This window comes from Echiichthys vipera (genome assembly GCF_963691815.1).
Source record: "Echiichthys vipera genome assembly, chromosome: 17".
In the NCBI taxonomy this organism is placed as follows: Eukaryota; Metazoa; Chordata; class Actinopteri; order Perciformes; family Trachinidae; genus Echiichthys; species Echiichthys vipera.
This window is the reverse complement of record NC_139842.1, coordinates 411,135-421,134: the sequence shown is the minus strand read 5'-3', so window position 1 is coordinate 421,134 and position 10,000 is coordinate 411,135. Positions and strand designations below refer to the sequence as shown.

The following is a 10,000-nucleotide window of genomic DNA, read 5'->3' as shown; positions in this document are numbered from 1 at the left end:
ACATGTCGACACTTTGTTGGTTTTGGCTCTTTGTGTGTTGGACGAGTCAACGTCCCCTCAGTGGTTCCACCTTTACCAGCAGCACTTTCACAAGCTCCACTGACAGGAAGCCTCGGAGACCACTCGTTAATGTTTCACCTGCTCCACTTTTTAACTCACGCTTCTTTAAATCAGCTTTTATTTCAGGAAACACATCAGGGGAAATCTTTGAACTCCATCTGTTCCTTTGCTCCTGCTTTCAATCTGAATCCCTGACTGAGACTAAACACTTTTCACCTGTTTACACACGACTTCCCAACACAGTCTGCACCTGTGATGCACCTGTGCTGCACCTGTGCTGCACCTGTGATGCACCTGTGATGCACCTGTGCTGCACCTGTGATGCACCTGTGCTGCACCTGAGCTGCACCTGTGATGCACCTGTGATGCACCTGTGCTGCACCTGTGATGCACCTGTGCTGCACCTGAGCTGCACCTGTGATGCACCTGAGCTGCACCTGAGCTGCACCTGTGCTGCACCTGAGCTGCACCTGAGCTGCACCTGAGCTGCACCTGTGATGCACCTGTGATGCACCTGTGCTGCACCTTGTGCTGCACCTGTGCTGCACCTGAGCTGCACCTGTGCTGCACCTGAGCTGCACCTGTGATGCACCTGTGATGCACCTGTGCTGCACCTGTGATGCACCTGAGCTGCACCTGAGCTGCACCTGTGATGCACCTGTGATGCACCTGTGCTGCACCTGTGATGCACCTGTGATGCACCTGTGCTGCAACCTGTGATGCACCTGTGCTGCACCTGAGCTGCACCTGTGATGCACCTGTGATGCACCTGAGCTGCAACCTGTGATGCACCTGTCGAGGAGGACGAGGAGGACGAGGAGGTCGAGGAGGTCGAGGAGGTCGAGGAGGACGAGGAGGTCGAGGAGGACGAGGAGGACGAGGAGGTCGAGGAGGTCGAGGAGGTGGAGGTGGTCGAGGAGGTGGAGGAGGTCGAGGTGGTGGAGGAGGTCGAGGTGGTGGAGGAGGTCGAGGAGGACGAGGAGGTCGAGGAGGTCGAGGAGGAGGAGGAGGTCGAGGTGGTGGAGGAGGTCGAGGAGGTCGAGGTGGTCGAGGTGGTCGAGGAGGTCGAGGAGGAGGAGGAGGTCGAGGAGGTCGAGGAGGACGAGGAGGACGAGGAGGTCGAGGAGGTCGAGGAGGTGGAGGAGGTCGAGGAGGACGAGGAGGTCGAGGAGGTCGAGGAGGAGGAGGAGGTCGAGGTGGTGGAGGAGGTCGAGGAGGTCGAGGTGGTCGAGGTGGTCGAGGAGGTCGAGGAGGACGAGGTGGTCGAGGTGGTCGAGGAGGTCGAGGAAGGAGGAGGAGGTCGAGGTGGTGGAGGAGGTCGAGGAGGTCGAGGTGGTCGAGGTGGTCGAGGAGGTCGAGGAGGAGGAGGAGGTCGAGGTGGTGGAGGAGGTCGAGGAGGTCGAGGTGGTGGAGGAGGTCGAGGAGGACGAGGTGGTCGAGGAGGACGAGGAGGTCGAGGAGGTCGAGGAGGTGGAGGACGAGGTGGTCGAGGAGGACGTGGAGGACGAGGTGGTCGAGGAGGACGAGGAGGTCGAGGTGGAGGAGGTCGAGGAGGTCGAGGAGGACGAGGAGGTCGAGGAGGTGGAGGACGAGGTGGTCGAGGGGACGAGGAGGTCGAGGTGGAGGAGGTCGAGGAGGTCGAGGAGGACGAGGAGGTCGATGAGGTGGAGGACGAGGAGGTCGAGGAGGTCGAGGAGGACGAGGAGGTCGAGGAGGTCGAGGAGGACGAGGAGGTCGAGGTGGAGGAGGTCGAGGAGGTCGAGGAGGACGAGGTGGAGGAGGTCGAGGAGGTCGAGGAGGTCGAGGTGGAGGAGGAGGTCGAGGAGGTCGAGGTGGTCGAGGAGGTCGAGGAGGTCGAAGTGGAGGATGAGGTCCGGGTGGACGAGGAGGTCGAGGAGGTCGAGGAGCTGGAGGAGGTCGAGGAGGACGAGGTGGTCGAGGAGGACGAGGTGGTCGAGGAGGACGAGGAGGTCGAGGAGGTGGAGGAGGTGGAGGTGGACTTGGGGCACGGTTTGACAGCAAAGGTCAGTTGTGGGCACAGACTGAACTGTTCTGAGGGGAAAGTCACACTGCTAGCAAGAATAGCACGTCTTGCTAGCAGTGTGGGAAAGGCAACAAGCTCAGCAGAGCAGGACGGCAGTGAGGCACAGCGGGTGGGACACCAAACAGGGATGTTGGCAGCTTTGACGGCTGAGAGGGAGTCAGACACACAAGCCAACAACATGTGAGTGAGCTGAGCCGGTCCAGTCCGGATCCACGTCGGGTCGATTCCCACACCTTCCTCTGAGACGAGGAACTGAACTCTGTGACAGGCCGGCGTTACGTAAAGCCTCACAGGTGCTGTCGGACCTTTGAGAAGAGGACGGGGCAGTGTGGAAATCGAACCTTTGAGACCGGGGTAAACACCAAGTGTGGTATCAGAGTAGAGGGGGGGGGGGGGGCAGGGACAGAACTGGCACACACCTAAAGAACGCTGAGTCGACGCGTCCGAGGAGCAAAAGCCGCGTCACTGAGAGACGCAGCGAACAGAGGGTTCCAATGTTCTGGGGCCAGGACGGGTTCGACCCGGGGCCCACGGTTCTGCCTGAACTGAGTCCAGGTTTAAGGCACTTTTAGGGAAAAACTGTGACTCAGGGCGCCCTCCCACTGTGCCTCCGTCCCGTGCCCCCTCCCACTGTGCCTCCGTCCCGTGCCCCAGCACGTGTCACGACTAAAGTCTGGTTCCTTTGACCAGTGTGAGTGCAACCGTACCACGTCTAGGAGCGGCACGCTTGCCGTCCACGGCCCGTTTGGGAGAGGTGGGCTTTAGTAAAGCACGTTTGCACGTGTACGAGCACGAGCGTGCGCACGTGTACGAGCACGAGGCCTACGGCGGCTCTGAGGTCATTTCCTGTGCGCCTGTTGGGACGTAGAAAAAAGAAGGAGGGACCATGCGCGGACATTTCAAACAATGGCGGTGAAAGGTTGACGTTGGTGTGATGCGGAGGTGGAGTGTTTACTGCAGATTTGGTCGATGAAAAGATTCAAAAACAGTCGACAAGACGCACAAAAACTCCGAGGTCTACGGAAAGATCTGGAAACAAAGCCACGCATCGCCATGACGTCATCAATGCGTGTGACGTGTTACGGCGTGATGACGTATAGGCAGCAAGAAGCATTCTGGTGGTCGAGGTGGTCGAGGAGGTCGAGGTGGTCGAGGAGGTCGAGGAGGTCGAGGTGGTCGAGGAGGTCGAGGTGGTCGAGGAGGTCGAGGAGGTGGAGGACGAGGTGGTCGAGGAGGTCGAGGAGGTCGAGGTGGACGAGGTGGTCGAGGAGGTCGAGGAGGTCGAGGAGGTCGAGGAGGTGGAGGAGGTCGAGGAGGTGGAGGAGGTCGAGGTGGTGGAGGAGGTCGAGGAGGTCGAGGTGGTCGAGGAGGACGAGGAGGTCGAGGAGGTCGAGGAGGACGAGGAGGTCGAGGAGGAGGAGGAGGTGGAGGAGGACGAGGTGGTCGAGGAGGACGAGGAGGTCGAGGAGGACGAGGAGGACGAGGAGGTCGAGGTGGTGGAGGAGGACGAGGTGGTCGAGGAGGTCGAGGAGGTGGAGGAGGTCGAGGTGGAGGAGGACGAGGTGGTCGAGGAGGTGGAGGAGGTCGAGGTCGAGGAGGACGAGGTGGTCGAGGAGGACGAGGAGGTCGAGGAGGACGAGGAGGTCGAGGAGGTCGAGGAGGTGGAGGTGGACGAGGTGGTCGAGGAGGACGAGGAGGACGAGGAGGACGAGGAGGACGAGGAGGTTGAGGTGGTCGAGGAGGAGGAGGAGGTCGAGGAGGTCGAGGTGGTCGAGGTGGACGAGGTGGTCGAGGAGGTGGAGGAGGTCGAGGTGGACGAGGTGGTCGAGGAGGTGGAGGACGAGGTGGTCGAGGAGGTGGAGGAGGTCGAGGTGGTGGAGGAGGTCGAGGAGGTCGAGGAGGTGGAGGAGGTCGAGGTGGTGGAGGAGGTCGAGGAGGTCGAGGTGGTCGAGGAGGACGAGGAGGTCGAGGTGGTCGAGGAGGACGAGGAGGTCGAGGTGGTCGAGGAGGACGAGGAGGTCGAGGTGGTCGAGGAGGACGAGGAGGTCGAGGTGGTCGAGGAGGACGAGGAGGTCGAGGAGGTCGAGGAGGACGAGGAGGTCGAGGTGGTCGAGGAGGTCGAGGAGGTGGAGGACGAGGTGGTCGAGGAGGTCGAGGAGGTCGAGGAGGACGAGGAGGTCGAGGTGGTGGAGGAGGTCGAGGAGGTCGAGGAGGTGGAGGTGGTCGAGGAGGACGAGGAGGTCGAGGTGGACGAGGTGGTCGAGGAGGTCGAGGAGGTCGAGGAGGACGAGGAGGACGAGGAGGACGAGGAGGTCGAGGAGGTCGAGGAGGACGAGGAGGTCGAGGAGGAGGAGGAGGTCGAGGAGGACGAGGAGGTCGAGGAGGAGGAGGAGGTCGAGGTGGTGGAGGAGGACGAGGTGGTCGAGGAGGTCGAGGAGGTGGAGGAGGTCGAGGTGGAGGAGGACGAGGTGGTCGAGGAGGTGGAGGAGGTCGAGGTCGAGGAGGACGAGGTGGTCGAGGAGGACGAGGAGGTCGAGGAGGTCGAGGAGGACGAGGAGGTCGAGGAGGTCGAGGAGGTGGAGGTGGACGAGGTGGTCGAGGAGGACGAGGAGGTCGAGGAGGTCGAGGTGGACGAGGAGGTCGAGGAGGTCGAGGAGGTGGAGGTGGACGAGGTGGTCGAGGAGGACGAGGTGGTGGAGGAGGTCGAGGTGGACGAGGAGGTCGAGGAGGTCGAGGAGGACGAGGAGGTCGAGGAGGTCGAGGAGGTCGAGGAGGTCGAGGTGGTCGAGGAGGTGGAGGTGGAGGTGGATGAGGTGGTGGAGGAGGACGAGGAGGTCGAGGAGGTGGAGGAGGAATGACTTGGGGCACGGTTTGACAGCAAAGGTCAGTTGTGGGCACAGACTGAACTGTTCTGAGGGGAAAGTCACACTGCTAGCAAGAATAGCACGTCTTGCTAGCAGTGTGGGAAAGGCAACAAGCTCAGCAGAGCAGGACGGCAGTGAGGCACAGCGGGTGGGACACCAAACAGATGGATGTTGGCAGCTGTGACGGCTGAGAGGGAGTCAGACACACAAGCCAACCACATGTGAGTGAGCTGAGCCGGTCCAGTCCGGATCCACGTCGGGTCGATTCCCACACCTTCCTCTGAGACGAGGAACTGAACTCTGTGACAGGCCGGCGTTACGTAAAGCCTCACAGGTGCTGTCGGACCTGTGAGAAGCAGCAGTGTGGAAATCGAACCTTTGAGACCGGGGTAAACACCAAGTGTGCTATCAGAGTAGAGGGGGGGGGGGGGGGGGGGGGCAGGGACAGAACTGGCACACACCTAAAGAACGCTGAGTCGACGCGTCCGAGGAGCAAAAGCCTCGTCACTGAGAGACGCAGCGAACAGAGGGTTCCAATGTTCTGGGGCCAGGACGGGTTCGACCCGGGGCCCACGGTTCTGCCTGAACTGAGTCCAGGTTTAAGGCACTTTTAGAGAAAAACTGTGACTCAGGGCGCCCTCCCACTGTGCCTCCGTCCCGTGCCCCCTCCCACTGCGCCTCCGTCCCGTGCCCCCTCCCACTGTGCCTCCGTCCCGTGCCCCCTCCCACTGTGCCCCGTACCGTGCCCCCTCCCACTGTGCCTCCGTCCCGTGCCCCCTCCCACTGTGCCTCCGTCCCGTGCCCCCTCCCACTGTGCCCCGTACCGTGCCCCCTCCCACTGTGCCTCCGTCCCGTGCCCCAGCACGTGTCACGGCTAAAGTCTGGTTCCTTTGACCAGTGTGAGTGCAACCGTACCACGTCTAGGAGCGGCACGCTTGCCGTCCACGGCCCGTTTGGGAGAGGTGGGCTTTAGTAAAGCACGTTTGCACGTGTACGAGCACGAGCGTGCGCACGTGTACGAGCGCGAGGCCTACGGCGGTTCTGAGGTCATTTCCTGTGCGCCTGTTGGGACGTAGAAAAAAGAAGGAGGGACCATGCGCGGACATTTCAAACAATGGCGGTGAAAGGTTCACGTTGGTGTGATGCGGAGGTGGAGTGTTTACTGCAGATTTGGTCGATGAAAAGATTCAAAAACAGTCGACAAGACGCACAAAAACTCAGAGGTCTACGGAAAGATCTGGAAACAAAGCCACGCATCGCCATGACGTCATCAATGCGTGTGACGTGTTACGGCGTGATGACGTATAGGCAGCAAGAAGCATTCTTCCGCCAGCTCACGTGGAATCAGAGCGCCGAACCTCCAGCAGGGACGAGGGTCGGGGTGGAGACGCAGCGGTCGTCCTTGTCTACAGGAGTCTCCACCTGTCAGACTTTGACTCCGCCTCTTTTCCTCTGACCATAAAAGGGCATGTATGTGACGCTGGGGGGAGGGGCGTACGTCCGTCTGGCTGACGTTTACCTCCGAGGGGAAGTGAGGGTCAGAGGCTAGCTGTCACTCAAGAGGCCACGCCCCTAATTATTCATACACTTTAACCTCCAATCAAATAAACTACCCCCCCCCCCCCCCTCAGTGTTGCCATGGAGATATGACTCTGGTTGTGACGTTACAAAAAGACAAAGAAGTGCGACTTTAATTATTTTATTACACAAACATTTAAAATCATTTCATTATTATTGTGTTCAACGTAACATTCATTCACAACTCATCGGTGAGCAGGTTGTTAGGCGTTGTTAAACTCAGCGGTGAGCAGGTTGTTAGGCGTTGTTAAACTCATCGGTGAGCAGGTGGTTAGGCGTTGTTGAACTCATCGGTGAGCAGGTTGTTAGGCGTTGTTAAACTCATCGGTGAGCAGGTTGTTAGGCGTTGTTGAACTCATCGGTGAGCAGGTTGTTAGGCGTTGTTGAACTCATCGGTGAGCAGGTTGTTAGGCGTTGTTAAACTCTTCGGTGAGCAGCTTGTTAGGCGTTGTTAAACTCATCGGTGAGCAGGTTGTTAGGCGTTGTTAAACTCATCGGTGAGCCCGTTGTTAGGCGTTGTTAAACTCATCGGTGAGCAGGTTGTTAGGCGTTGTTAAACTCATCGGTGAGCAGGTTGTTAGGTGCAGGCTGGAGCGTTGACGCAGGGCTCAAACTGACGCGTCTCCGCGCCCTCGGGCGCCGCGCCGCAGTCGGCTTTTGGATCCCCGAAGAAAGTTGCTGGTTTCCTCAGACGACCAATGGTAGGACTGAAAACACACACACACACACACACACACACACACACACACACACACACACACACACACACACACACACCCACACACACTCAGTCCTCTGGTCCAGGTGACCCTCAGAGTCTCAGTCCTCTGGTCCAGGTGACCCCTCAGAGTCTCAGTCCTCTGGTCCAGGTGACCCCTCAGAGTCTCAGTCCTCTGGTCCAGGTGACCCCTCAGAGTCCCAGTCCTCTGGTCCAGGTGACCCCTCAGAGTCACAGTCCTCTGGTCCAGGTGACCCCTCAGAGTCTCAGTCCTCTGGTCCAGGTGACCCCTCAGAGTCTCAGTCCTCTGGTCCAGGTGACCCCTCAGAGTCTCAGTCCTCTGGTCCAGGTGACCCCTCACAGTCTCAGTCCTCTGGTACCAGGTGACCCCTCAGAGTCTCAGTCCTCTGGTCCAGGTGACCCCTCAGAGTCTCCGTCCTCTGGTCCAGGTGACCCCTCAGAGTCCCAGTCCTCTGGTCCAGGTGACCCCTCAGAGTCCCAGTCCTCTGGTCCAGGTGACCCCTCAGAGTCTCAGTCCTCTGGTCCAGGTGACCCCTCAGAGTCTCAGTCCTCTGGTCCAGGTGACCCCTCACAGTCTCAGTCCTCTGGTCCAGGTGACCCCTCAGAGTCTCTGTCCTCTGGTCCAGGTGACCCCTCAGAGTCCCAGTCCTCTGGTCCAGGTGACCCCTCAGAGTCCCAGTCTCTAACTCACCTGTAGCCGCTGTAATCTGGTTTGCAGTGTCTCACCCTGAAGCGTCTGGACTTTTCTCCACAGGGGGGGCGGCACAGGGTCCAGGGCTCCCAGCCCTCCCAGCTGCCCCTCGCTGAAACACACAGAGCATCGAACTATCAGCACTAACGGCATCAACACAGAGAACTCGCTAGCAGGAAGTCAACGTTTGAGGCGTTCTCAGACCGAGGAACCTGTTCATATTTCTGAGAACACTGGACCAGGACCAGGACCTGGACCAGGACCACTGGAGCAGGACCACTGGAGCAGGACCACTGGACCTGGACCACTGGACCAGGACCACTGGACCAGGACCACTGGACCAGGACCACTGGACCAGGACCACTGGACCAGGACCACTGGACCAGGACTAGGAGAGAAAAGCCATTCAAACGCGCGCCCACATGGCTACGCTGCTCCTTGATGCTAACATCACTTTCATCTGCACTTAGCTGCAACGGCTAACGCTAACGGCTAACGCTAACTGTCAGTCAAACTCCTCTAATCCTTGTTTTGATGCTGTGGTTTTCTGGAGGGGACGGGTTCAAACAGGCTCAAACAGACTCCGGTCTCCTGGAGCTACTGGGCCGGGTCTGACCAACCTGGCAACCCCACTGCTGGACTTATACTTTGTTGTTGGGACGACGATCTGGAGACTCTAGATGGAGCTGTTGTGATCGTTCACGTTAGATTCAGGCGGATATGCTGGTCTCTGGTGGTCTGTCAGGGACCACCACCCTCCCTGACCGGAGTGGGGGACTGAGGGGACGAGTGGACCCTGCTCTGATGCCGGGGGGGGGGGGTGGTCGTCTTGTTTGAACGCTGTGTGTAAAATGCTGTGTCACCCACGGTAACATCTGTCCACGTCGTAGCAGACCCGGCCCTCCGTCAGCTCGCCGTCCCTGCAGATGGACCCGTTGTGCGCCCGATGAAGACACCGGCGCTCGCGGCTCTGAATCCCGCCCAGCTGCTTGCATTTGATGTTCCGCCCACCGAACGGATACGTACACGGATGCCACGGCGACCACTCCGACCACGTCCCGTCCACTGCGAAGACACAGACGTTTACGCTTGCACGCCGTGAAAGGGCGGAGACACAACAGCGTTCGATAAAGGACAGGAGTCGGGTACCTGGACAGTGGACGTTGGTCTTACAGATGCTGGTTCGACGGCCCTCCCCGGGACATGGACCGCCGCCGTGTTTGGGGGCGGGGCTGTCACATCTCCTGAGTGACACTTGGAGCCCCACCCCACAGGTGACAGGACAGGGTGAGAATGGAGACCAAGACCCCCATCCTCCGTCCACTGGAGACGGACAGAGAGAGAGAGAGTTATGGTCTCTACGAGGACACCTGGAGTCTTTATGGTCTCTAGAGGACACCTGGAGTCTCTATCGTCTCTACGGGGACACCTGGAGTCTTGATCGTCTCTACGGGGACACCTGGAGTCTCTATCGTCTCTACGGGGACACCTGGAGTCCTTATCGTCTCTACGGGGACACCTGGAGTCTCTATGGTCTCTAGAGGACACCTGGAGTCTTTGTCGTCTCTACGGGGACACCTGGGGTCTCTATCGTCTCTACGAGGACACCTGGAGTCTTGATCGTCTCTACGGGGACACCTGGAGTCTCTATCGTCTCTACGAGGACACCTGGAGTCTTTATAGTCTCTACGGGGACACCTGGAGTCTTTATAGTCTCTACGGGGACACCTGGAGTCTCTATCGTCTCTACGGGGACACCTGGAGTCTCTATGGTCTCTACGGGGACACCTGGAGTCTCTATCGTCTCTACGGGGACACCTGGAGTCTTTATAGTCTCTACGGGGACACCTGGAGTCTTTATCGTCTCTACGGGGACACCTGGAGTCTTTATCGGGCCTGAGGGTGACAGACAGGTGGACAGGTGGACAGGTGTACCTGGGCAGTGAGGCAGGTGGTCACAGTTCTCCGTCTCGGCGTTGTCTCCCTGGCATCCTGCGCCGGCTGGGCTGGATGAAGGGGCGGGG

At 59.6% G+C, this 10,000-nt stretch overlaps 1 protein-coding gene across 2 annotated transcripts in view; it reads right to left on the bottom strand.

Annotated features, from left to right (window-relative positions):
* Nucleotides 1-6,651: 6,651 nt before the first annotated feature.
* LOC310960421 (properdin-like) overlaps nucleotides 6,652-10,000 on the bottom strand; it is a 10,818-nt gene continuing 7,469 nt past the window's right edge. For both annotated transcript variants that reach the window (XM_083932126.1, XM_083932125.1), the window contains exons 6-10: nucleotides 9,912-10,000; nucleotides 9,126-9,299; nucleotides 8,844-9,041; nucleotides 7,977-8,088; nucleotides 6,652-7,253 (exon numbers count right to left, since the gene is read on the bottom strand). The exon at nucleotides 9,912-10,000 is cut by the window's right edge and continues 103 nt beyond it. In XM_083932126.1, coding sequence (XP_083788252.1) covers nucleotides 7,124-7,253; nucleotides 7,977-8,088; nucleotides 8,844-9,041; nucleotides 9,126-9,299; nucleotides 9,912-10,000 — 703 coding nt within the window. In that variant the 3' untranslated portion in view covers nucleotides 6,652-7,123. The remainder of the gene's footprint in view (nucleotides 7,254-7,976; nucleotides 8,089-8,843; nucleotides 9,042-9,125; nucleotides 9,300-9,911) is intronic.